This window comes from Clupea harengus, chromosome 22 (genome assembly GCF_900700415.2).
Source record: "Clupea harengus chromosome 22, Ch_v2.0.2, whole genome shotgun sequence".
Classification (NCBI taxonomy): Eukaryota; Metazoa; Chordata; class Actinopteri; order Clupeiformes; family Clupeidae; genus Clupea; species Clupea harengus.
The window spans coordinates 1384460-1412104 of NC_045173.1; the positions used below are offsets into that span (position 1 = coordinate 1384460).

The following is a 27645-nucleotide window of genomic DNA, read 5'->3' on the forward strand; positions in this document are numbered from 1 at the left end:
TCATTCACTCGCAGCGCTCGCTACTACTGATTTGCCCACGCGTCTAGCATGTGGTCACTGGTCGTGGTTTTCCACGTGAGGCGTTTGACATCTTTATGTAATGAGACTTGCAGAATTATACACCAATCGCCTTTCAACTCTTCCATTTCCGCATGTTTCCTTTGGTAACCTAGCACTTGTAACCAATGAAGACACTATGAAGGAGGAGCGGTAGGCGGAGTTTGAATTGAGGTCATGCTGAGCGCTCAAGATTCAGGGCAGAACCGTGACAGCGAGTGCAGTGTGTCAGTAGCAGTAGCAGACTACCGGATCGAGGGAATTCGGAAAGATATTAAGCGTTTGAAGAATTTAAATACTGCAGGAAGAGGAATCTTTTCAAGACACACAGCAAACCTACGTGTTTTTTAAGGTATGTTTTTGGCGCTCATTGGTCGTGTTAGAACCTTTATGTTTTAAGGAGGATGAAGTTGTATAACATATTGACATCCATTGAGTGCAATGTGACTCTTACGAGATCATTGCTCACTTTAACAGCCTTGGGAAGAATCGTCTCTTATGTAGTTCAACGTAAACTGTAATACTTGATCATATTTATGAAGAAAATGCAGGGAAATATATTCTCATTTCGTTTAATTTCAATTGAAAAACTGGGTTGCATAACTGTGCCACTGCTCAGGTCAATGCCGGTCACTGGAGTAGAGCTAGACCTGTCCACTGATTTCAACTAATTCTTTCTTTTAGTCCCTTCTGTAACTCTTTAAATGATTGTTGGCTTCACAAGGATGTGTTTTATGTTGGCAACTATAATGTGATGCGGGCTTCATAACGAAGAGAGTTGTGACTGTAACGTGTTTTACCTCCAGTGAATTGAGAAGTCATGTGAAAGAAACACTTATTGCCCTCCCCCCTGTTGTTATAACATGTTTTTGAAGAATATGCGGATTTCCACGCAGTAGGAAAGTAGTAGTAGTAGTAGTAGTAGTAGTAGTGGTGGTAGTTTTGGGGACCTTGCATAACGTTCCTGGAAGTTCTCAAAAGTTGACGAACCTCTCCAACCTTTAGATTACATTGGGTTTATAGAAGTCACTAAAATTGAATAAATTAGGTAAGAGTGTTTCTTACGGCAGTCTCCTTAGTAAATTGAAATAACTTAGGTGCTTTACCTGTTTTGAGATTTAAAAGAAGGAGCAATAGTATCTGGCAAGTGTTAAAGGTGCCTTCTGCGATTGTAATCCCATACACTTTTTTGGGTCAAATTCAGCAAATTGCTCTTCTACAGTAGTAGTAGTCCCCTACAGTATTGTAGTCCATTTAGCGTTTGCGCCTTGTCCTTTAAATGGAAAACAGTACCATCCTATCAACACCGTGCTCTTGGAGCACTGAAGGGAGGGCTGTCATTTGATTGGCTGTTAAACAGAATCGCGTAGCCTACTGCATGTTGAAGTGGTGCTTCAGATTGTGCCCAGTTCTGCCAACACTTACCCTAGTTACACCTCAACTGTTTGCATTCAAGAACTCTGAAACCCATTATTTACCAGTAAAAGTTGTAGTTGCAGCAGTTGTTGTAATTGAATGTCACCTGAGGACATGCCATTTTGCTTAAAGCACAAACAGCCTAGCCTCATATACTTTATATATGCTAGGTAATGTCAGCTATAGGCAAAATTCAGACAAAATGTTTTAGCCTTCTACTGATAGAAATATAGGCCTACTGAAATGACACTGGTCTACACTGATCAGCCCCTCAATAGCAGCAGGTTACCTAGCCACCTACCCAGGTGACCTAGTCCTACATGAGGTTAAAAATGAACCCAAAGGCAATGCAACGACTGGAAGCAATCCCCAGTGAAGTGTGGCCGGGCTGAAGTGCATTGTGGTCCGGCTATTTTACTCTTTAATATCCAGGCTGCATTGACACAGTGTTTAGTCAATCCCATGTATTATGTAATTGTGCAAGCCTTGCATGTATTACTTAACTTATGTCAGCTGTGCTGTTGAGTCCCAAAGAATGAAAATGGTTAACCTTATTTAGCGAATACTTTTGTCCAAAGTGATCTACAAATCCAATTTGAAAAAAAAAAAAACAGTTTGAACAACAACTAAAGCATTATAATAGTAATATAAATTAGATCAGAGTAAAATAAATTAACAGCAATAAATGTAGCCTTGAATGTAGGCTACCATGGCTGTCACTTGATTGGATAGCATTAGGTAGGTCATTCCACCACCAAGGTACCAATAATGAAAAGAGTCTTGATTGCCACCTCTTGCTGTGGAGAGAAAGGCAAAGACAACAGACGCTCCTCAGAGGAACCCAGTAGTTGAGTTCTTCTCAGATCTCGATAAGGTGCATTGCACACAAAGAATGGAGACAGTCAACTAATTCTGAACATTGACTGATTCATATTTTAAGAGCGGAGTGTTGTGTCTGCCGACGTGTGCCAGAATGTCAGTGGGTCATTGGTGTTAGAGGATCGCTGTCCTGCACCTTGTTAGGTGATATTTATTGCTTGTCCAACAGGTAGTAGGAGAGTCAAACCTTTCTTCCATAGGGTGAGGTGTTAGCATCCACATGACTGCATAGGTTATTATGGTCTGTTAGCATCCACATGACTGCATAGGTTATTATGGTATGTTAGCATCCACATGACTGCATAGGTTATTATGGTATGCATCAGCCGACTGCTGCTGCTGCTGCGGCCAATTGCACTTGCATTGTCTTGTGGAAATTCAGCTCTAGTTTTTTTATTACAATCTGCATCTGGAAGCATTCTGTAATTTGAGTTGTTTCTAAACTGCTCTAGTTTTACTAGATGCTTTGTCACAACTGCCTGAGCCGACATGGATGAAGTTGAGTTGAGTGTTTAAAGAGTTGCTAGGAAATGATTTATCGGTTGCTATGTCATGCGGGTGTAGTACCCGGAACATTCCACGGTGTAGCATGGAGCGTATGATGACGCACACTGGGATATGCTGAGGGAAATCTCTGGCTTCTGTTTTTTTTTGTGGCCACACACCATTTGTACAGAGTCGTGATGAAGCCTGCTCCACTCATCACTGTTCATCAATGGCTGTTTAACCATATTTAGTTCCTGAAGAGCAGATCTTTTTTTGGGGTACAAGCCGAGCAGGATACTCTGCATACATTTGCTCAATGTCAGAGTGGTTGTACCTTTTCAGTGTAGACAGACAGAACAAATGAACAATTGGAATTATGAAGTTGAAAAACTGATTAAACTGACAACTGTTCTATGACAATGAAAGCTGAATATAGATAGTGAATAAAAAGTGAAGATCAAGAGAACGCAAAGTCTGGGACACCCAAACAGTCATAATCTGAGGGTAGTGGAGGAAGAATCGATGAAATGTTTGTAATGTGTAATGAGGATAAACAGATCTTAATTGTGAACAGTACGGTCACCAGTTTGTTTTGAATGATTCCTACATATTAACTTGACAATATGCCCCGTTTTGCCCCCCCTCTGCCAGTCTCAAATGATGTAAGACCTTATATAAAGTTGAGCCTGTGGGGAGCAGTATTGCTACACATTCAATTACATAAACGCCTCCAACCGGCTGCTGAGTTATAAAACAACTTCACTGGATGTTCAGATTACTCAATTCATACTGAACACTAATGAATAGGCTTGTGTAAGTTCATTTGTTATTGTAATGAAATCCACGGTGGGGTCTTAGAATAGCATGAGTGTCTGTGAGCTCACCAGGCACTCAAGTATCTGCTGTCTTTATGTAACGTGTGCCATTCAATGTGGATGGCTGTTGTGTAATGAACAGGTTTGATACAAGTGGAAAACACATCTTGAAGTTCTAGGCTCATTTTATATCTTAATGATCCAAGATCTTTTACTGGATACTATTCTAAATAGACAAGGTTCACATGCCTTTCTTTGACCAGCTTTTAACTTTCCTAATTTCACACGTTACTTCGCTTGCTAAGTGTGCTTAGCTGAGACCGCATGCTTACTCAGTAGTTTCCCGTGTGAGTAGTGCACAAATACACCCGAGGCCAGGAGGTGTCTGTTTGGGGCTTATTGGGGTTCTGCAAGACAAATGCCTGGCCTATGTCTTATGGCCTATGAGTTAATGATGTCATGCTTGCCCATAAAGATGATTATTTAGCTTCTTGTCATTGTCAGCCAGTGGGTATAGTGATGATGCATGGAGCTCACTCAAGTGCAGAAGTTTCATTTTCTTCTGTGCTTTCTTTCTGCCTTCTGGTGACCTTCTAACAGACTTGCCAAACTTCACATTTGGAATTGGCTTTGCAGCGTGAATGCAGACAGTGTTGTCACACAAGTTGGTATAATTGGTAAAGAAAACTGGTAAAAGACATTTGTCAGAGGTTGTTTATACCATAACCTCGTGTCAAACTATGACGTAATCAGTATTATCTTTTTGAGCGCCCGCTGTAGTAGAGTGGCAGCCGTGACGGCATGCCACGCCCTCGGCTCTGTGGGTTACTGGGTTACCCTGGCCAAGTGCCAGACGCTAACGCGCCGTGCGTGTCTCTTATTACGGTCAGATGGAGTGCTTAGCCCAGGCCTCTCGAGCAAAGTTCAGGCAGAAGGCTGCGTAACTTGCAACGGGAGTTATGTGGTTCTCACATGCATGTGTTCATTTGTATGGTCATTTGTATGCATTGTATGTTTGAATGTGGAGCTGCAGAGAGCTTTAATCAGACCTTAAACATGCAAGATGTTGTGCTCCTTAACTCACACTGATACCAAATAAGGAAGCAGCTACCGGAGCAGTTTTGCATGCATACATTTACTTTTGCACTTTGAATGTAACCTTTTTTCCCGTAGGTTTATACTGTATGTATATGTTGACAATGTTTTACTTCTCAAAGCTGACCATTGTCAGTATCGATCATGACCTCATTTTAGGGCCTCCCTTGGTGAATGTTTAAAAAAAGACTGCCAGACACGTCTGTCTAGACTGGCGTTGGTCGTCTTTCATGTCTGTGGTGCAGGGATGCTGCACATGGTGCATTTAAATGGTGTCGAGGCCTTAACGGTGGCCTGTGCACCCCAGTAAACAGCAGGCAAAGGGCAGCCCAGAGCTCTCCAATGGGGCCCCTTTGATGGCAGGTGATCTGGGCCTGGCGAGGTCTCAGGGTTTGAACCTGCGGTAGGGAGCTCAGGCATGAACATGGAGTCCTCTCAGGCTTTGATGTGTGTCTAGTGTCTGCTGTGAGAAGGGCAACTGACTGTAGTGCTAGATCGCTCAGCTTATAGCCAATTATAGAAGAGGGTATCAAAAGGGCATTGGTATGGATGCTTGACTTTCCCCCAGAATCAACTGGGGGATTGTGTGGTTTCAAATAGTCATCTGTGTTTAACTGTTGTGTCTTTGTCACAACCTTTGATCGTGTGCATATAGGCCTCTCTCATATTCTCCTTTGTTTTTATTCACAGAAGATTCTGCACCATCACCATTTTCAAAGGCGTACCCACAAACTGATGGAGTAATTAGACGTGGCCCACGTGCTCCACTGGTCCTCCACACTTCTGCTCCGTCTGCGTCATGTCTGAGGATTCGTTCTCCAAGCCTTACCTCTTCCCCTCCCTGGAGGCCCAGGGTGGCGGCGGCAGCTCCATGGCCTCCTCCGAGGGCAGTGACAGCAGCAGCCAGGATCCGCCGGCGGCCCCCCACAGCAAAAGGAAGATGGCGCGTGCGCTGCACGAGGAGGATGTGGAGATGAAGAGCAGCGGCTCCAGCGGCAGCGGGTCAGAGTCGCACGGCAACGACTCCCATGGCAACGAGTCCCATGGCAACGAGTCCCATGGAAACGAGTCGTCGGGCAGCTCAAACGGCCACAGCAAGGACTCTGCCATGCAGGAGTCGTCCGGGAGCAACAATAGGTCAGTCTGAGTTGGAGCTTCACAACAACAACTTTACTAGAAACAAATATGAGTGAAAAATGTCTTTTAAATATGTAAAAATCACAAAAACAAAATATATATACACAACACACAGCAAGTTTTAAACATTTACAGCTGCCTTTTTGAGACTGAATTGTACATTGTCAGAGCATCCTCTGATCTCTTTAGATGCTACCTCTGAGTACTATGAGCTGAGATGTAACATATGTCAACAGGGTCCTTATTAGAGGATAGTTATGGTCTACCTGCAAATACTTCCATTGAACCCCCAATGCTCGGGCACACTGAAATGTGTGTGAGCGGGGGTGTAGAAATTGATGTTTGCAAATAGAAGTTTTAACAATGATTTCTGTGAAGAGACAGTAGGCACTTAAACCTGCAGAATTGAAAGAGAGTCCTCCTATGTCAAGTCTCATCCGGACCCATTGTGTGAAAAAGGCCGCCGTGCAAAACACAGCAAGCAGGTCACACTGCTCCATTTTCCACCTCTCATGATTGAGAACATGACGCAGGCTGATCTCAGCATACTGACTCATGCTTGACCTCGTCTCTGTGAAGCTGGCAGCAACAGTTGCTGTTTTCTCCCGTAGAGTATCCATTTTGTGATGGGTTTTGATGAGCGCAGGCCTCAGATTGAGACACGTATTTACTTTTTTTATCAAACCCAAGTGGGGTGTGGGTGAAGAGTGGGAAATATGTTTTTTTTTTTCCCCTCTTCGTAAAATGGGAATGTTTTTGTCGATGTTCAGAGACTCTAATGTCCCTCGGCATGGGGTGCTTTCAGCAGTCACAGCATTATTCAGCCATTCCCCTCACTGGTTCACCGTGGGAGTTTACTTGAACAAGCAGCATGAGTCACCTTATCCAATGCCAAAGAGTGAAAGGAGATAGTTTACTTTGCCCCAGATGGTGATGCCATCATCAGCAAGTTGGTTCTCAGGGCAACCAACTATTTGTCTGCTTGCTGGAAAGATTGGAGAGCCCTTTTGTGGTCTTGCTCTAGGTGTTTTCACTGCAGGGGTCTCTGGACACGTCCCAGGTGGTGCGAACTACGGACCTACAATGACGCAGCCTAATATCTTGCTCTTCGATGACGATGTCAGTCCCAGCACGACATTTTATCAAGCAGCAGCAACAATATTAGAGTGTCAATGGCTTCATCACGGCTGTATTTACTTTAGAAATGAATATACTAGTACCGCTATGATTCATTAGAGCCCATATATCAGCAGATGTTTTGCTTGTGTTCATTCAGTGACCTCAGTCACCTCAACAAGCTAACTATGTAAACTACACTTTATTTTGCTGGATTCACAGCATAACCTCTGGTAAATCTTTTTTTTAAATTGAATTTAAAAATGTACGCTTCCACTCACATTGTGTTTAACCAATAAGCGTCAAGCACCACTCAGCAGTTTCAAGGCTGGAAAGAATTACCTCACCCAGAAGTTGGTACTTATAACATATAAGTGTAACTTATTTTGCCCCCAAAAACGGCTCTGAAAAAGGTCCTCCAGGGGCGGTTCCTGCAATGGAAAACTGCAGAAAGGTTTTAAAACAAACCAGTTCCTGCAGTGTAAAAACGCCCTCTCACTCTCTCTCACTCGCCCTCTCTCTCTCTCTCTCTGCATTTACCAGCAGGACTGGCTGAGTGCAGGAGATTACATTAACCTACTAGTCCACTAAGGTCCAAGTATTAGCACATATTCGTTTATGTAATTAGCTCACTAGCACTGGTGTGAGCAGGCCTGTAGGCCTGAGCGTGTGTGGTTCTCCATCCTGTAGGCCTGAGCGTGTGTGGTTCTCCATCCTGTAGGCATGAGCGTGTGTGGTTCTCCATCCTGTAGGCCTGAGCGTGTGTGGTTCTCCATCCTGTAGGCCTGAGCGTGTGTGGTTCTCCATCCTGTAGGCCTGAGCGTGTGTGGTTCTCCATGCATGGCTCAGGCCCTCTGCAAGAAATAAATGGTGTTCACATGTTCGCTTGGTAGCCAGCTAAATGGTACAGACTCATCTGGTGACACATTCCTGTCATCATGAAATAATAAGAGTAGGGTGCTATACTATCAGTTCAATTGTGTGGATAGAACTAACTGTAATAAATGCTTTTTATTTGTCTTCACAGCTCAAATTCTCATAGCTCCTCACCACCAAGCAGTTCCAATGCCTTCAGTTTACTGAGTGCCAGCTCTGAACAGGATAACCCCTCCACCAGTGGCTGCAGGTTAGTGCCACACACACACACACACACGCACACACACACACACACGCACACACACACACACACGCGCGCACGCGCACCCGCACACGCACACGCACACACACACAGCAGGCACTTTTTTAATAGAAAGAAACCTGTGTATTTTTCAGCTGTTTTCACTGGTAGCAGGAAGGGATGTTTAATGAGCGAGCTTATGACCGCATTATTTATCACAACAGCAATAACATGAGTGTGATCCGTGGCCAATAACATGAGTGTGATCTGTGGCCAATAACATGAGTGTGATCTGTGGCCAATAACATGAGTGTGATCCGTGGCCAATAACATGAGTGTGATCCGTGGCCAATAACATGAGTGTGATCCGTGGCCAATAACATGAGTGTGATCTGTGGCCAATAACATGAGTGTGATCTGTGGCCAATAACATGAGTGTGATCCGTGGCCAATAACATGAGTGTGATCTGTGGCCAATAACATGAGTGTGATCCGTGGCCAATAACATGAGTGTGATCCGTGGCCAATAACATGAGTGTGATCCGTGGCCAATAACACACACCTGGCCTTCCCACCGCTAGCACTGACTCTGAGCACTGAGGTTAGCATAATGGGAAGAAGCCCAGACGGCTGTGACTTCCTGTGAAATCACACCTAGACATTCTGTCAAGTGTGTGAACAACACCTACAACAGCACATCCTGTTTGACATAACCAAGACACCGCCACTGACGCGCTTGTGCATCTGTGCCTCTGGTGCCCCTGCAGCAGCGAAGAGTCTGCCAAGGCCAAAACACGGAAGGAGCTGATCAAGATTCTGAAGGATCTGAAGAGGCACTTCCCCTCGGAGAAGAGGAAAAAGTCCAACACCCTCAGCACTCTCAAATACGCCCTCCGCTGCGTCAAACAGGTGGAAGGTAAGGAGCCTTTGAGGAGGGGACGCACGGGGCGCTCACACGTACGCGCTGCGTTAACACATGACAGTGGGCTTGCCTGACGCTGGGGCGGGGGGGGGGGGGGGGGGGGGGGGGGGCAATAAAGGCATGGAAACAATGCTTGGTGGAAAATGGAGTGAAAGTCTGATCTCATTGTTCTCATTAGTTCTTCTTGTAATCACATCTAACCTTTTGTGTTGTTGTACTTCAGCCAATGAGGAGTACTACCAGCTGCTCATGAACAACGACAGTCAGCCGTCTGGTTTGGATGTGGCCTCGTACACCATAGAGGAGATCGACAGTATTACCTCCGAGTACACACTGAAAAACACTGTAAGTTGGTTTCAAACCTAGACTTAGGTCTAGAACACCTTGAATATGGTTATGCAGGTTCAGATCCACTGACTTTAATAACAATGTCAGACTCGGACATAAAGCATTGACCTGCCAATTGAAATAGATGTTTTCTGTTATTTGCATTCATTCATAAGAACAACATGTTCACGTCTGTTTTAGGACTAACAAAATGACCATCATAAGTGGATTCCACCCTTTGGGTCTTGAGTCTAGTGCTGCACGCATCAGCAGGACAAAGAAACAATTCTGTAATCCCAAGTCTGTAATCCCAAATCTGTAATCCCTAATTGGAAGCATGGTTTTTGGGTTTTTGTCATTATCCAGCAGTATACCAACAGAACATGTATAGTTATACATGACCGAACTACAAGGACCCCCCATTTCGGAATGGGTATCGGTTCCCTCAGTGAACTACATGGAACCACACCAAAAAAACTGTCAAAAAAAAAGTGAGCCATAAATATCTCAACACTAGGTGCTGAGAACTGGTCTTAAAGGGCCTCCAAATGATCAAATGATATGAATCAAACATTTTAACCAGAGTTGGGTTGAAATGTGAAATTTGAGCTGTGTGTAATATTTGCATTGACATATGGTGCTGAGAACTGGTCTAAAAGGGCCTCCAAATGATATGATTCAAACATTTTAACCAGAGTGTGGTTGAAGTGTAAATGTGAAGCTGTACATGTGACATTTGAGCTGTGTGTAATCTTTTGCATTGACATGAAATTGTGTTTTTTTCTGCAGGATATTTTTGCGGTGGCGGTGTCCCTCATCACAGGAAAGATTGTGTACATTTCTGACCAGGCAGCTTCCATTCTTAACTGCAAGAGGGAGGTGTTTAAGAACGCCAAGTTTGTGGAGTTTTTAACACCTCAGGATGTCAGTGTGTTCTACAGCTTCACCACGCCTTATCGTCTGCCCTCCTGGAGTATGTGCACTGGAGCAGGTATGTCCCTCTCTTTCTCACGCTCACACACACAGGAGCACATGTACATATATAATAGACACAGATATAATCACAGACAAACATTAATGTTGGTTCAGTGTCAGTTATTTTGATAAAGTAGTATGTTGTGATAAGTAGACCAATTCATTGCATGCCTAGCAAGGCCTTTAGATAAGGATAAAGAAAAATGTCCAAATAAATATATAATAAATTATAAATGCCCCTGATGATGAAATTCACAGACCACCTAGGTCTTCTCTCGCAGGCAACTGTTACCCTGGAAAACATTGTATTCATTGGTCTGTGTGGAGCTTAATTCATGCATTGGCACATTTGTGACACATCGTCACCTGATTGAGTGGAGAGGGGAAAAACTGACGTGTGTGTCAGAGATCAGCCCTCGTACATGTTAATGACATCCCTTTCCCCTCTTTTCCTTCAAAAGAGTCATCCCCCTCAGACTGCATGCAGGAAAAATCGTTCTTCTGTCGTATCAGGTGAGTGCGTGCGCATTTACACAGAGGGTTGTTCCCGCTCACCATCTGCCTTGCAGGGTTTTATTCATTTGTTAGTCTGGCTCTGAATCAGAGTCAGGAAATTGGTTTATACATAGATAGAGATAGAGAGATAAACACCTGCCTTCACTGTGGTGAAAAAAAAAACCCAATGCTGCCTCCTTGAGGACATCAGGCAGAATGCACATTGACACCATCCATAATGGACCATGATGCACAACCACTTTATGGATATCCGTGTGCTCTTCTGAGGAGGGAATAGAGTGGGTTTGCAGCCGGACAGAACAATAATATTCTTCTGCAAGCTCCACATTTTCCAGTGTCATTATGGTTCACAGTAGTGTGGCAGAAATTATTACTGTTGTGACTGTTTAAAGGACAGAGAAAGTCCACAAATCAGTTAGAGCCTACCTTAACCAATAGTCACTCTGATCAATTTCAATCCTAACTGCAGTAATAATTATCTGCATCACTGCAAGTTCACTGCTGCCAGAGCTAGTTTCAGGAATCGTGTATTTTGTATTTTCACTTAAGACTGACAAAAATAAACTGAACAGAATTTCATAGCAGTGGCAGGGTGAACACCTGTAAACATTTACCCACTGCTGTCACCACTGACATAATGAGCCACATGGTGTGTGGGTGTGTGATGTGATGTGATGCCAACCTGCCCTATTCCCCTGTTCTGCACTCAGTGGTGGTAAGGAGCGTGAGGGAGACCTCCAGTACTACCCCTTTCGAATGACGCCCTACCTGATGAAGGTGCAAGACTCGGTGCATGCAGAGGACCCGTTCTGCTGCCTCCTGCTGGCTGAAAGGGTGCACTCCGGGTATGAAGGTAAGGCCGCAACCAGCAGATGTGTTTTTACTGCACCATCAACCTGCGCAGTTTTAGAAATCCTGCGCCAATGCATTGACTCCGCTCATTCTAAAATTGGATTTGGTTTGGATTTCTGCTTCCAGCTCCTAGAATCCCAACTGACAAGCGGATCTTTACCACAACACATACTCCTAACTGTGTATTCCAGGACGTGGATGAGAGGTGAGATGCTTGTTTTTTTAGTCCTGTCACCTGTATGATGATGCAGTATGTAACTGTGTCTATATCCAAATTCCAATACCTATGTTGTGTACATATAGACATTATATATAAGATGTGAGTGATGATGATGTTCTTGCATTAGGTTTGTTGTACTTCTCATATTGCAAGGAACTGTTGTAAAGCAATGATTCATGTGTACTGGTTAAGAACTGTTGTAAAACAATGATTCATGTGTACTGGTTAAGAACTGTTGTAAAACAATGATTCATGTGTACTGGTTAAGAACTGTTGTAAAACAATGATTCATGTGTACTGGTTAAGAACTGTTGTAAAACAATGATTCATGTGTACTTCAGGGCTGTTCCATTGCTGGGATACCTACCTCAGGATCTGATAGGTACCCCGGTGCTCTTGCACCTGCATCCCAGCGACCGGCAAGTCATGCTCAGCATCCACAGGAAGAGTGAGTCTCAGCATCACATTATGGGGACTTTTATTATTATTACATTATGGGGACTTTTATTATTATTATCACATTATGGGGACTTTTATTATTATTATCACATTATGGGGACTTTTATTATTATCACATTATGGGGACTTTTATTATTATCACATTATGGGGACTTTTATTATTATCACATTATGGGGACTTTATTATTATTATTACATTATGGGGACTTTTATTATTATTATCACATTATGGGGACTTTATTATTATTATCACATTATGGGGACTTTTTGTTATTAGCATAAGCCAGAGTTCTTCAACCTAAAATGTCACTAAAGGGATTGGATGACCGAGTACTGTTTCTCACTTACAACACCACAGACTGAATATAATGACTTCTGTTTGAGACATTACCAGGACATGACCAGGCTTTTCTATTGAGTTCTCCATTGCACGCCAGCACACAGCATCAGGGGCTGATTGTAACAGCACTTCGTGTCTCTCTCTCTCCTCTCCTCAGTCCTGCAGCAGGCAGGTCAGCCCTTTGACCAGTCTATCCGCCTCTGCACCCGCAGCGGGGAGTACGTCACCCTAGACACCAGCTGGTCCAGCTTCGTCAACCCCTGGAGCCGAAAAGTGTCCTTTGTCATTGGCCGTCACAAAGTCCGCATGTGAGTGCAAGAAGAGGGGGTTTCATTTTGGGACATTTTTAATGACAAACCACCACCACCACCACATCAAGTCAAACGCACCCTAATCAAATCTGGCCCGGTGAACGAGGATGTGTTTGTCTCAGAAACTCACTCAACCCTTCTGTCACACAGTGGGCCGGTGAACGAGGATGTGTTTGTGTCAGAAACTCACTCAACCCTTCTGTCACACAGTGGGCCGGTGAACGAGGATGTGTTTGTGTCAGAAACTCACTCAACCCTTCTGTCACACAGTGGGCCGGTGAACGAGGATGTGTTTGTGTCAGAAACTCACTCAACCCTTCTGTCACACAGTGGCCCGGTGAATGAGGATGTGTTTGCCGCTCCCGCCGTGGCCGAGGGGAAGGCCATGGACTCAGACATCCATGACATCACAGAGCAGATCCACCGCCTCCTCCTGCAGGTGAGACACACAGAGACGGAACCGGTGACCAGTGACCAGTGGGTTCAAGAATCATGGACGCCACTTCTATAGTGTCATTGTTAGAGATACACACTTCTATAGTGTCATTGTTAGATCTACACACTTCTATAGTGTCATTGTTAGTGATACACACTTCTATAGTGTCATTGTTAGAGATAAACACTTCTATAGTGTCATTGTTAGAGATACACACTTCTATAGTGTCATTGTTAGAGATACACACTTATATAGTGTCATTGTTAGAGATACACACTTCTATAGTGTCATTGTTAGAGATACACACTTATATAGTGTCATTGTTAGAGATACACACTTCTATAGTGTCATTGTTCGATCTACACACTTATATACACATTTTAACACCTAATGTTCAGTCATTCAAAGTAACACCAAAGCTAACTGAAGGAACAACAGGCAGGTGATTGGGAAGAAGGCATTGTGAGCTTTTGACTATTGACCACTGCTACTTGCCCCCCCCCGCAGCCAGTGCACGCCAACGGCTCCAGTGGCTACGGAAGCCTCGGCGGCAGCAACGAGCACCTGATGAGCGTGGCCTCCTCCTCCGGCGAGAGCGCGGGGAACGGCGGCCGGGCCCGATCAGAGGAGGTGGAGGAGGAGGAGGAGGAGGAGCGTGGGAAGGCCAAGCCCGTGAGTCAGCCAGTCAGTCAGCACTCTTGTCTGTCTATCTGTCCCCCATCCACACAGAACAGCACTCATTTACATTTAGTCATTTAGCAGACGCTTTGATCCAAAGCGACTTACATATGTGTGACTTACAATGTATACACATTTTACATTTTACACTGATGGCACACTGCACATCAGGAGCAATTAGGGGTTCAGTGTCTTGCTCAAGGACGCTTCGACAGGGAATCGAACTAGCAACCTTCTGATTACTATACGACTTCTCTACCTCCTGTACCACTGTCGCCTGTAGCACTCATCACCACTTCCCTGACAGCACCACTAATAGCCTGGAGTCACAGATCGAACTACTCCACTTCCCAAAGCTGTTCTAATGATCCACACGCAAAATTCGTGGGTGGACGTGAACAATTCTATTTTTGTTCCTGGTCGCTTTTGGTACCTTGAAATAAGACATCTTGAAAATTAAGTCTGGATTAGTTCATTCCGGGGTCTGGAAATAGGTTGTCTACTATTGTTTGTGATGGTGTGGTTATCACGGTGACATTTCTGTCCTTTTTCCCCCCCACAGCGTTCGTTCCAGGAGATCTGTAAGGGTGTGCACATGCAGAAGAACCAAGAGCTGCAGACCAAGAGGAGCCCCAACAGTAAGTAGAAACACGGAGAGCAGAACGAGTGTCAGCCACGTCATGATGGCAGCCATGTCCTGCTGCTTAACTGAGCCCAACAATCACCGTGCCGTCTCTCCAGTAGAACCGCCCCAGAAGAGCACGCTGGGTCGGCCCAAAGACACGGCCATTCAGGCCCTTCCGGCGTGCTGGAGGGAAAGTCCAGGGAACCCAGAGGAACGGCTGACCCTGCAGGAGGAGCTGGCCTTCAAGGACCAAACCGTCTACTCCTACCAGCAGATCAGCTGCCTGGACAGTGTCATCAGGTGAGGACGCACTACCCATGGGTGTGCTTTCCTCAAAGGTTCAGTCCACAATTCTCATCCAGTACACTTTCGGTTCAAATTCAGCTAATTCATCTTCACATTCCTGTTATTGTCCGTTCTGTGGGTGTGTTCAGAAAAGATGGGCCGTTTGTGAATGAGCATTTCTGTGTGTGTGCTCTCATCCAGATATCTGGAGAGCTGTAACATCCCCATCACCGTGAAGAGGAAATGCCAGTCCTCCTCCAACACAGCGTCCTCCAACTCAGATGAGGACAAACAGAAAGCAGATAGCTCCAGGCCAGCAGCTGAAGGTACCATAGGCTCCTCTTCTTTCATTGGCCAAGCCTTCTCTTCAGTACAGTGACTTAACCCATACAGACTAAATGGACTTGTATTTGCCAATATATTTATCGGAAATCCACACGTTTGAAACCCACTAGTATATTTATTTGAGCTTTCAAATTGAGTGACAAAAGTTGACTGTGTGTGTGTATCTTGGCATTTGGATGGTAACATTCATTACAGCAAGTCTTAACCTCTAGTTGATATTCTTGGTCAAAATCCTATTGAAAATGGCCTACCCCTTTAGATTAACCTGTGGGACGTTGGTTGAAACGCAAATGTCCCTTATTCTTGCTATAGCTGCTGTATTGTGTTTGTGGTATGTTTAAGCCTGTTATGTAGCGTAACCTGCCAATGACGTCTTTGACGGGTGTTCTAAGACAGGTGACTAAGGTCTAAGGTGGTTGAAATGAAAGGATTGATGATAAATGATCTAACGCCTGCCTCTCACTCCACTGTTGCCCTTCTCCTCTCAGCAGAGGCTCCACTGCTGAAAGCCCAGCCCAGTCTGGCCACTCTGAGAGTGGCCAAGAAGACCCCAGCCCCTGGGGTGGTGAGCACGTCCCTGGCCCCCCTGACCCTGCCCAGTAAAGCCGAGAGCGTGGTGTCCATCACCAGCCAGTGCAGCTACAGCAGCACCATCGTTCATGTTGGAGACAAGAAGCCACAGCCTGAATCAGGTACCTTTGCCTGTCAAGCCTAACATTGGATATGGTCAATGACTGGTAATGGTGATGGTGGACTGTGTCTTTGGAGCAGTGAAGCTGCCCTTCACCTGATGGTCTGTACTGTGTCTTGTAATAGTCTCCCTCCTTTCATCTGTGCAGAGATCATCGAAGATGTCTCAGGTGGTGGAGAGGCAGTGGAGTGTCAGACATCCATCCCCCCGATTGCAGTTTCTCCTCCCAGCCAGGAGAGGGAGGCATACAAGAAGCTGGGCCTGACAACGCAGTCGCTGGCAGCACACACGCAGAAGGAAGAGCAGGCGTTTCTCAGCCGCTTCAGGGAGCTGCGCGGCGTCCATGCCTTCAAGGCGGACTGCTCTCACTACCTGGAGAGACAGAAGGGACAGATGGCCTCTGATGGTAAGGTTCCAATCCCACAGATGAACAGACACTCCTGGGAATGGGGTTCAAGCAGGGACATGCTTTTGTTCTTTACAATGATTTGCATTAAAGAAATTTCCTTATAGAGGATTCCATTAGGAAAACAGCCTAACTCTAAGTATCCTTCCTGGCTGGCAGGTGTGGAAGGTGTGTCAATCATTAGTCCCAACCCTACATGAATATTTGTGCAACGACTGCTCTGAGACAGACACTGCTGCAATGTCTGTTAACAGAGAAGGCAGAAAAGAACAGAATAACACTCTCGCTCTTAAACCTTGACCTTGACACTGTCTACCAGACTAGTTTCCCACTCATCTTACAGCAGCTCAGGTTTCTCCCATTTAGAGCATTATAAGTGTGTTTTGTGGTGCAAAAATTGCTGTAGCCTCAGAATAAATTAGATATAAAACTCAAAACCATCATGGTTTTTCATTTTGATGATTCTTTATGGGGGGCATTGTGGTTGGCTCATACGCTGTGTGAGAAAGGGGAAATTGAGGCTTCTGAGATGAGGAGATGAGGCTCACTCACTCTGGTTTCTGCTGTCTTGTTCCTGTTGGTCCTCTGCAGCTGTCCCAGCTCTGCGCGGGTGCAAGCAGGGCGAGCCCACCACCCGGCGCGGCGGCCGCCACAAGAAGACCAAGTCCAAGCGTGTGAAACAGAACGAGTCGTCTGACAGCACGCTGTCACACAGGGGGCAGCAGCAGCAGCAGCAGCAGCACCGGCCCCCGCTGCAGGGCCTCCAGCAGACCTCCTGGTCCCTCTCGGACACGTCCCAGTCCACGTTCCCCGTCGCCTACCCCGCCGTCATGCCTGCCTACCCGCTCCAGATGTACCCCGGCACCAGTGCCATGGCTCCCCAGGTGGATCCATCTCTGTCCCGCTTTGGCGAGAGCCAGTGCAGCCAGGACCCTCGCTGCCCCCTCCAGCCCCCGACCTACCCCGCTCCGCTGGTGGCGCCCATGGTGACGCCCATGGTGGCTCTGGTGCTGCCCAACTACGTGTTCCCTCAGATGGCCAGCGCTCCCCGCCAGCCCTTCTACCCCGAGCAGAGCCCTTTCCCCACACAGGCCGCTTTCCAGGCCCAGCCCCAGTTCCCGGTCCAGTCCACCTTTGCGGTGCAGACACAGTTCGCCACGCAGAACCCCTTCACGCCGCCGCCGCCGCCGACCTTCACGCCGCAACCCTTCTCCTTCATGCTGCCGGCTGAGCCCCCGAATCCCCCGGAGATGAGGGAGGGCCAGTCGCGCTGCTCCACACCACAGTCCCTGGGAGCCCGGGACCAGGCCTCGCCTCCGCTCTTCCAGTCGCGCTGCAGCTCGCCGCTCCAGCTCAACCTGCTGCAGCTGGAGGAGAGACAGGACAGTGCAGCCCCCCCTGCTGGGGCGCAGGGGAACTGCAGTGCCAATGTGGAAAAGGCCAACAACAGTGTGCAAACCAAACCTGACACAGAGCTGCAACAGGTAGAGTCTTATCTGGTTTTGCTTCTTTTTTTTCTTTCTTTTCATCCCTGCCTCCAGTGGTGTATAAAGTACCCAAAAGCCATACTTGAGTAAAAGTAAAGATACCTTACTGGAAAATGACTCAAGTAAAAGTAAAAGTAACCTTTTAGAATACTACTTGAGTAAAAGTCTTAAAGTATCTGATCTTTACTGTACTTAAGTACCAAAAGTAATTTTCTGATATTAAATGTACTTAAGTATTGAAAGTAAAAGTACAAGTAAATGCTGTTAATAAAAAAGCAAAGGGTCAGAATTTTGAGAATTATGAAGTTTATTCCGACTAGAATGAGCATACTTATAAACTGGGCCTTATTTGAACACAATTTGAACACAATAGGCAATACTAAAGCAGCACCGAAAGTAACAACCCAGTCATTACTTGAAACTGAAAAAAATGTTGTTCATCTTCAAACAAAACGTCCCAAAAAGCAATTTTAATCTTTGTAACATTTTGTGAATGGGCTCCTGAGTATCCCAAGGTATGCATAAGGCACAACCTGAGAGCAATAACCTGGCGATCTGATACAAAGCCATAGCATTACATCAGGATCATCAGTTTTACAAGCAAGTTATCGGTATAGTGACTGTGAAATACTTTCAGCAACATGCACACACATCCCTTGAACAATAACGTTACTAGCAGCTATTTTGCTCCACACTGCTACGTTACTGTACTGTACTTTAGATTGTCATTAACGTGCGCTAGGACCACTGATTCGCCAAACCTGCTTGCAGTCTGTGTTCTACCACAGTCCCCGACGTTGGTCTCGTCACTCTCATGATTAATTTTTTTTCTAAAGATGATTTGATTTTGTAACGAGTAACGAAGGTTTAAGGGGAAATGTATCGGAGTAAAAGTATCAGTTTTCTTTGCAAAATGTAGCGGAGTAAAAGTAAACAGAAATATAAGTAGTAAAGTAAAGTACAGATATCCCAAAAAACTACTTAAGTACAGTAACGAAGTATTTCTACTTTGTTACTATACAACACTGCCTGCCTCCCCTCTCTGTCTTCCTCTCTGCCCCACCCCCCTAACACACACACACACACACACACACACACACACACACACCCTATTTTTCTCTCTGTCCTCCTCTCTTTCTCTCTGTAATTATCATGACAGTGCAGCTCTTTCAGCATGCCAGTAGATGGCACTGTCGTACGTTAGTTGTGAGGCTACACTGTCGTCATGGAGTCACAAGAGTGTTAGTGAGCCACAGTGTGTGGTGTGTGAGCAAGAACATGTCCTCATAGTGCTTCTCCTTTTGTGTCCCGTGCGTTCTTTGAGCTAAAGCCCTGCAGCTTGGCAGTATAAACCCACTGAAGTGGTCTTGGGCTTTGTGTCATCGCTAAACTGTCACAGGCAGCTCACTGCACAAACCACACAAATGTAGAAAACGATTGTGTTCAGGTTGCAGTAGCACTAACAGTTTTTGTTCCTTCAATTTAAGCATGCTTTAAATCTTTCAAGGAAAAAAGTAAACCAATATAATATAATTTGAAGTGAAATGCATTGATATGACTTGTGTGTTTGTTAATAAAATAGGCCCTGATATATAGTGATGTGATTAATATTCTATATTCAAAAGATTACAAATCACATTGCAATGTGCAATACTCTACCACTAAGCATTGGAATGGATCTGAGGAACCTGGATAAGGACTTCTAAAAGCCTTTTATTGTATTATATACTTTTATCAAATGTCTCTGTGCATACAGTGTAAATAACCTATGCTAATGTGATTGAACTGCCATGTTGAAGGACAATATTAAATCTTCCCTCCCATGGAGGAATGATTCAGAGCATGTAGTGTCCCAACAGATGGATGCTAATACATGTGTCCCTTACCCCCTTTAGCGAACCCTCAAACAGCCTGGTCTAGTCAGGGCCCGCCCAGCCTCCCCCCCTGGCCCCCCGGGCCCCAGCGGCCTCAGGCAGAGTGATGGCTGTGGGTTGTCTTGGGAAAAGCTTTTCCCTAAACTCAAGTGTTACAGCAAAGAGGTAGGCCAACATCGCAGCCCGCCACTCTCCCACCCCTCCCTCTCCCATGTCATGAGACCATGAGACTGCATTTCCCTTTGGGTTTTTAGTCTCCTGGTCCTCTGGCACTTTTCCTTGGTTTATGTCATATGCTTGAGTTAAGAAGGTCTGGCTGTTTCAGACTTGTGGCCTGTGTTTGTATTGAGCCTGGATTCTGCATGGCATGCATCTACATCACTTCTCCATCAGCAACTCTATTCCATGTATCTGGAGATGGGTGTAACACTGGCTGCAACTACTGTTGTTGGCTGTCAGAATTACAGTGTGAGGGGGGCACTGTGGCGCAAGCAGTAGCCCCGACCATATACGGGCTTGAACGCCCACGGGGACACGGGTTCGAATCCGACCTGCTGTCATTTCCTGATCCCACTCCCCACCTCTTCTCTCCATCTCATTTCCTGCCCAAACCTTCACTGTCCTATCTCATTAAAGGCAAAAAGCCCAAAAACAAATCTTTAAAAAAAAAAAAAAAAAGAATTACAGTGTGGAGTGTGGAGTGAATCCCTTCCGACTGCATGCCAAAGGGCGGACAGGTGCTATGGCAGTCCTTTGGCACTGCACTTTGCACAATCTTTGATTTCTCATTCTGCCCCCTTCCCCCCTTTTAAGATTGGTCTGCATGGAGAGCAGCCACACACACTTCCATTCTTTACGCACTGTAAGTGTGTGTGTGTGTGTGTGTGTGTGTGTGTGTGTGTGTGTGTGTGTGTGTGTGTGTGTGTGTGTGTGTGTGTGTGTGTGTGTGTGTGTGTGTGTATGAAGGCGCTCTTTTTGTCACATTCACCCATGGAATACAATATTCACACAAGACTGGAGAGGAACTTTATTAGTATCGTGGACGTTTATTTGCCCTGAAATCTGGGCCCTTTTTGTGTGTTGGTGGACACAGTGAGTGTCTATGCATTGAGAAGGTTGAAGTAGAAACATTTCCGTATGTTTTGCCCACAGTACTCCTCCTTTCCCCACATTCTGACTGACTGTTAAGTGTGAATGCTGTATGTACAGTGCATTCAGGAAGTATTCAGGCCCCTTCATTTTTTTTATGTGAAGTCTATAGAGGTAAACATTCTTTCATAAATGATTGTGGAGTACCAGGTTTGTGCTGGTTGCCAGTCTTTCTGCATATACCAAAGGTTTAAATGGAGGAATGTTATTCAAGTGAAACTCTACTATGTAAAGTAATGATTTGGTGAAACAGAACTGTGATTGAGTAGGACGATGGTCATGGTAAACTACTGAGGCCTGTAACTTCCGCCACTCAAATGGGTTGAGAGTGAGAGAGAGAGAGGGAGAAACATTGCACTGAACTAAAGGAGTTTAGAGGACCATATTTTGTAACTGAGCCATCTGTTCTCTCGCTCCCAGGAGGTGGGCTCCCCAGCTGACAGTCACCAGAGTGATGGCAACTCTTCATCCAGTGACATGTTGGACATCCTGCTTCTGGACTCCCGCTCGGGCACTGGCTCTGCCACCTCGGGCTCCATGGTTTCTGGTTCTAATGGCTGCGGAACCTCTGCCTACGGAACCTCAACCAGTGGTGCATCTGCCAGTGGAACAGGTATTTATACTTACCACAACACCATAGTGTAACACCATTGTAAAACAGTAACAGCATCTGATTGTTTTTCAAAGAGACGTAACCATGCCATGATTTTACAGCACTGATGTACATAGTTCATAGTTTTTATCACCTTTCCAGAGTTGATGAATTAAATTCAGTTTTATTCATTTTTGTAGCGTCGTAAACAATTAGTATTGTCTGAGCATTGCAAGCACACAGGTGACAGTGGCAGGGAAAACTTCCTTCAATTGAACAGAACCTAGCTCAAAAGGGGGGCCCATCTTGCTGAGGCTGGCCCTATAGAGAGAGAGAGAAAGAGAAAGAGGGGGATTGAAGGGAGAAGAGCAGAGAAGGTATCCAAAGACAAGCAGATCATTGGTACATATATCAGTCAAGAAGTTTACATATAAGCATACATGCAAAGATACCTTCATACACACTCCGTAAAAATGCCAGTGATAACTCCTAGGGAAGAGTGAAAAAACAACAGTGTCAGTCAATATTGAGAATGTATTGCGCTCATAAAGTTATGACAGAAGTGGAGCTGCAGGCCTGAGAACCATGTCTATACCCAGCTATGACATGCAGGCCAGGCCTAGAAAGGCTACAGCAAAGACCGTCCTTTCCACCAGGCTCTACAATGAGTGAGAAATGTCCTTGGGATACACTTAAGATGAGTGGTGTAACTCTAGACTTAAAGATGGAGTGAGTGAGTGTGTGAGAGAGTGAGAGAGTGAGAGAGTGAGAGAGTGAGTGAGAGAGAGAGAGAGAGAGAGAGAGAGAGAGAGAGAGTGAGAGAGTGAGAGAGTGAGTGAGTGAGTGAGTGAGTGAGTGAGTGAGTGAGTGAGTGAGTGAGTGAGTGAGTGAGTGAGTGAGTGAGTGAGTGAGTGAGTGAGTGAGTGAGTGAGTGAGAGAGAGTGTGAGTGAGTGAGTGAGTGAGTGAGTGAGTGAGTGAGTGAGTGAGTGAGTGAGTGAGTGAGTGAGTGAGTGAGTGAGTGAGTGAGTGAGTGAGTGAGAGAGAGAGAGTGAGAGAGAGTGAGAGAGTGAGAGAGTGAGAGTGTTCACTTCCTGAACAGAGGTAGGGTGATTATTCCACAGAAGGGTTTGGTGACAGAAGTGGCTCTGCGTAACAGTGTGCATTCGCCACTCTTGAAAGACGGCACAAAACAACACGGTGGACAGAAGGGAACTGTTAAGCCCTTAAATCCATGACGTACATTCAGAGCTTTACATTTTCTAAGGAGTGTTTTGAAATCAGTCTTACACTTTTGACAGACATCCAGGAGCCAGTTAGAGAATTTGTATTGAGAAAACACTGTCATACCACCAACATTAACTACCCTACCAAAGCACTGTATTAACTCAACATTAACTACCCTACCAAAGCACTGTATTAACTCAACCTGCCACCCACATTAGCTACCCTACCAAAGCACTGTTCTAACTCAACCTGCTTGCATTTCTTCCACTTTCAGGGAGCAGCCATATAAGCAACCACAGCAGCAACTACTTTGGCAGTGTGGACTCATCTCAGAAGAGCCATAGCCGAGCCAAGGAGCCTGATGCAGGCATGACGATAGGCCTCTCTGGGGACATGGAGGTGGAGGAGGAGCAGCATCTCTCCAAGTACGTACTGCAGGATCCGCTCTGGCTTCTCCCGGCTAATGTAGATGGGCTTATCACGCAGACGTACCAGATGCCCCCGCGGTGAGCGGGAGGAGAGACAGGAGGCCGCCCCGCCCCACCCCTGCCACTGCACCCCTGCTTCCCGCTCCCCTCGGGCCTGGGCTGAGCTGTGATCAGACTAGTCGCGCGTGAAAATGTTGCCCTGCTCAATACTGACATTCTGGCACATCACAGACAGCTTTGCAATGAGCTCCTAATAACTTCTGTCATTATTCAGGTGGAACACTCCGAGTAACAAAATCAACCATTTTAAATCAGTAATGTGATCATTCAGACCACTAGAACAATATCGTTTTACCTCATTTTATTCTAAGCTCTTTAAAGTTCTACCTAACTAATAGTAAGGTAAGATCAGTCTGGCATAACCTAAATCTAAATTGTCATCTAATATTTAAATAAGTCTCTATCCATGCTGCTTGGGCTTTTGTTGATCACTATTTTAGGGGAAGCTCTAAGAGACCAAAGTGTTCTGTGAGGTGTCAAATAGATGTCCAATATTAGCCAAGTATTTATGGTAATTTAGCTGTGAGCATGAAGGAACGTTGTGGAGGTGTTCCTCTACACACCCAGGCACTTTTCAAATGTGACTGTCAGCCTAGACAATGCTCACACCTCGGTGGGTGCCCTGATTTCCTCTTAGCAGTGAAGTGTGAACTGCTCTTTTCTAAATAACACCAATTACCACGCTCCATTGAAAGACCCTAGATCACCAGAAAACAAGTGAAATGTTGTAAATAATATCCTAGTGCTGGTCTGATGATGAGATGAAGACCGCTCTAGTCTTCCTCTGTTCAGAGGCTGTGCAAACAGACCAGCGTGTGGTTTGTTTGTGTATCGCAGTAGAAGTATGCTGAGTGTCTATTTATATCTCTCCCTCAGTGACATGCAAAAGATTTTGAGAGACGACCGCGAGAAGCTCCGTCAGATGCAGAAAAGCCAGCCGCGCTTCACTAAGGACCAGAAGAGGGAACTGGTGGAGGTGCATCCCTGGATGAGGAGAGGGGGTCTGCCCAAAACTATTGACGTCAAGGTGACTCCCTGACCAGCTCAGCTTTGCCTCATTTTTAATCACTTCTCATAATGTGTGCTGTGCAATGGAGTCCTTTTTTGAAAGGGTGCTGAATGACTGTTTGGTCATGGATATGTGTGTGTGTGTCCTGAACAGGCATGTGTGGGCTGTGAGCATCTCTCCGGAAGTCTCATTGAGGAAGAGTCGCCAGACTCGGACATGGGTGAGGCAGACACAAGGGAGGAGGCCTCTGCACACAAGACCAGTGAGCAGCAGCAGCAGCCAGACTCTGCCCTGGGTCTGACCACAGGGACGTAGGACCAACACAGACATTAAAGGAATGAATTTGACTGAATACGGAATAACACCCACAACCAGAATATTCTGGCAAAAAAATCTAAACATTCTACTCTTGTGGGTGTTGTGACTGACAGTGTGACTGTACATTTGTGTGTGTGTGTGTGTGTGTGTGTGTGCGCACAATGCATGTGCACACAGTTGTGTAAGCAGTTATTTTGAATGTATGTAGAATGTCCCCGTTTGTACTGGTTTGAGGACTGCAAACACTCAGCTGACCCATCTTGAGCAATCCTGCCAGGAACCAGTAGTGCAAGACGATGATCGTGTTCCCTTTTCTTTTCTATGTTAGAAATCAACTGTTTCTTCAGTTTCCTTATTTTTCAAATGTGTCTAAATGTCTGTTCACAGGTTTATCTCTCTCTCTGTTTTACTATGTCTAGTTTTTTAATCCTTCAGACAAATTCCTATGGATTTTTTTTCTGCTTGGTCCATGGTATGAGCAAGTTCAATCTTGAAATATGTATTTATTTTTATACAGAGACAAATGGTGACAAACAATGACGTGCACATTTTTTTTTTATCTCGCAAGAGAAGAAACTGAGAATGTGCAGTAGGTAGCAATGTATAAAACAGTGTGGAGCAAGGTATTCAGGGGTTTTAACACATTTGAATGCGGTTTACTTGTTACCAGAAAGCTAGTTTTATAAGGCGTCTGGTTGATGATTGTAGGCCCATGAACGACAAAGGTGCACATTTCTGTAGTCAGTTTCTTGTCTGGAGGAATGTATACATGATAGTTAAATGATCTTGTGAAAAAAGGCCTTAAGCTGAACCTAAAGCTATAATCTTTTGACCAAAAGATTGGACCAAATTGTGCTGTAGCATTTGACAGTACATGTTTTGTTTTTTTTGTGGTTAAAACTGTTGGATTGACAAATCCTAAACATGACAGTCTCCTAACAATGACTTTGATGGAGATATTCATATCTTCAGTATCAATAATCTGTGGTAGGCTCAATTTTAGCTTGGTTACAGCATTTTTTTTATATTGTTTGTGGTCACAGCATCCTTGAAGACCAGGGCCTACTAAGACTGATATTGTCTCGGGTGGGGAAATGTAAGGCGATTTTAACTACACTGGCATCTAGTGGAAAACCGAGACAAGATATTAGATTTTTTTTTTTCCTGTACATGTGTTAAGTTAATAAACATGTATTTATTTCATATAAAGTGGACGCATTCTCAGTGTTTTTTTTTCTGTGTGCGTCTTATTGTCATTCAAAGTGTTGTTTAATATTTGTTAAATAACGAATAAAGGATTGTCCTCTATGAGCCTTCTAGGAGTGTGCGATGGTTATTCGCGACCATACTGGCATTCTTTCAAATCAATTGATAGTCCAAATGAAGTTCCCGACATCCAGTAAAGTTACCCAGAAAATATAGGCCTAGGCTGACTGCTAAACCACCCTTCCGTCTACGCTTGCAGTTATTTTTCTAAAACTTGATTCAGCCATGGTGTTATTTCCGATGCATATATTCTAGCTAAAGGTTTCAATCTAAATCATTAATGATTTCGTGTACAACAGCTACATTAAATTATCCATAGAGCCGCAATGAATGACCAACAATAAGCCGCAGGTGAATCCACTGATTATTTTTAGGGGGATCTTTAAGAAAACGACACTCGACGTATATTGTTGCATTCCGGGGCACAGTATTTGTCTACCATCTTGACAATACAGTTTGTCTTACTAGTTAGCGGTTTGAAACACAGACAGTAAAAGAGGGTTTGAACTCCAGCTGACAGAACGGTGCTCCACTGAACTTTTCCTTGCCAATATGGCCCCTATATGGTTTGTGACTTCAACCGATACAGCTCATCTCACTCCACAATGTAGGGGAGAGCTGGGTCGAAAGTTACACTCGTTTTCTCTGGGCAGGCTAGAATGATCATAGACACACATCCTTAGGTCAACACAGGGCATTTTAACCTTCAGCTATCTGCCAAGCATCTTCCTATTAATGTCATTTTGTCACAGAGTTATAGTCCAGAAAAGATTGATGACGTTTCTCTGAAAATGTCATATAAGCGGTTGTTTTTTTCGAGTACTAGAGTGTTTTCATGTATAGCCTAAAGGTTCACCTTTGTGTTTGTTTACCCTGGATTCAAGCTGGGTTTGACTGGAAACTGGAGGGACGATAGTAACCCTTGTTATTACCCCACCAATGCAGTAGTATACCACCAGATATTCAAAACAAATGCATAAATATGCAGGTCTATACCGTGTTTCGTGGAAGTGAGAAATAGAGGAGCTGTTTGTGATTATGTAAATATCCTTGGGCATTTTTTAGGGGTTTCATGTATAGGCCTAGTGGCCAAAACCTATGGAGACAGGTGGGCTTATGTCAAGATGGGCTCCTATTTGGATGTGCAACAATTTGACTCACGAATACATAATAATAAGTGAAGTAAGTGCAGAAGTGATACTGCAGTTGTTCCACAGTTGCTCAAATTATACCTAAACTGTTTTGTCCAGGTCTGTAAATGCAACTGCATTTGACAGAGGACAATTGTCCAATTTGTCACATAATATTGGCTTTCAGTCTCGTGCAATCTCTTTGTAGCGCTAAATCACATTTAAAAAGTTTTACTTTCGTTCCGGCTCCCCCCTTTACAAAATTGTTGTGAGTGTGCATACACTCTTAGAAATAAGGGTTCTTGATGGTGCCATGTGGTTGATTGTCAGGGAAATATAGCCTAACCATTCTACCATCTCCACAAATTAACAATAGAATTATTTTAAGTGAGTATTTGTTTACGTCTCCCATATTTTCTCATAACTTCCCATGCTGTGTATGTAGACATAGACTAGTAGAAACCCAGACTTATTACATATGCTGCTAAATGGTTATACGGATACCCGTGCAGACCCTATGCCATGGGTTTCTTTCCTCATTAAGCTGCGCAACCAAATAGCTATGTCTTACACTGTAGGATCAATTAATTGTCTTTATTGC

General features: G+C 44.8%; 1 protein-coding gene across 10 annotated transcripts; it reads left to right on the top strand.

Moving 5' to 3' along the window:
* The first annotated feature begins 270 nt into the window (after positions 1 to 270).
* Positions 271 to 25857, top strand: per2 (period circadian clock 2). Of its 10 annotated transcripts, none has more exons than XM_031559716.1 (24): positions 271 to 409; positions 5439 to 5885; positions 8029 to 8127; positions 8886 to 9034; positions 9264 to 9385; positions 10157 to 10358; positions 10804 to 10855; positions 11569 to 11711; positions 11837 to 11915; positions 12272 to 12378; positions 12887 to 13037; positions 13371 to 13479; positions 13984 to 14160; positions 14717 to 14792; positions 14896 to 15079; positions 15266 to 15390; positions 15898 to 16101; positions 16249 to 16506; positions 17098 to 17990; positions 19889 to 20032; positions 21437 to 21629; positions 23108 to 23258; positions 24198 to 24348; positions 24484 to 25857. In XM_031559716.1, the coding sequence occupies exons 2-24, from the start codon at positions 5548 to 5550 to the stop codon at positions 24643 to 24645; spliced, it is 4269 nt and encodes a 1422-aa protein (XP_031415576.1). In that variant the 5' UTR covers positions 271 to 409; positions 5439 to 5547; the 3' UTR covers positions 24646 to 25857. The 10 variants fall into 10 exon arrangements, with proteins under 10 accessions (XP_031415576.1, XP_031415579.1, XP_031415578.1 ...); XM_031559719.1 differs by having other exon boundaries at positions 15901 to 16101; XM_031559718.1 differs by having other exon boundaries at positions 14899 to 15079.
* Positions 25858 to 27645: the final 1788 nt, after the last annotated feature.

Excerpts from the sequence above, each read along its gene's own strand:
- per2 (XM_031559716.1), top strand. The coding sequence starts at position 5,548 with ATGTCTGAGGATTCGTTCTCCAAGCCTTACCTCTTCCCCTCCCTGGAG. Across the intron at positions 13,038-13,370 it reads GGCCGTCACAAAGTCCGCAT|TGGCCCGGTGAATGAGGATG; the intron begins GTGAGTGCAAGA and ends TCTGTCACACAG. Across the intron at positions 16,507-17,097 it reads GGGACAGATGGCCTCTGATG|CTGTCCCAGCTCTGCGCGGG; the intron begins GTAAGGTTCCAA and ends GGTCCTCTGCAG.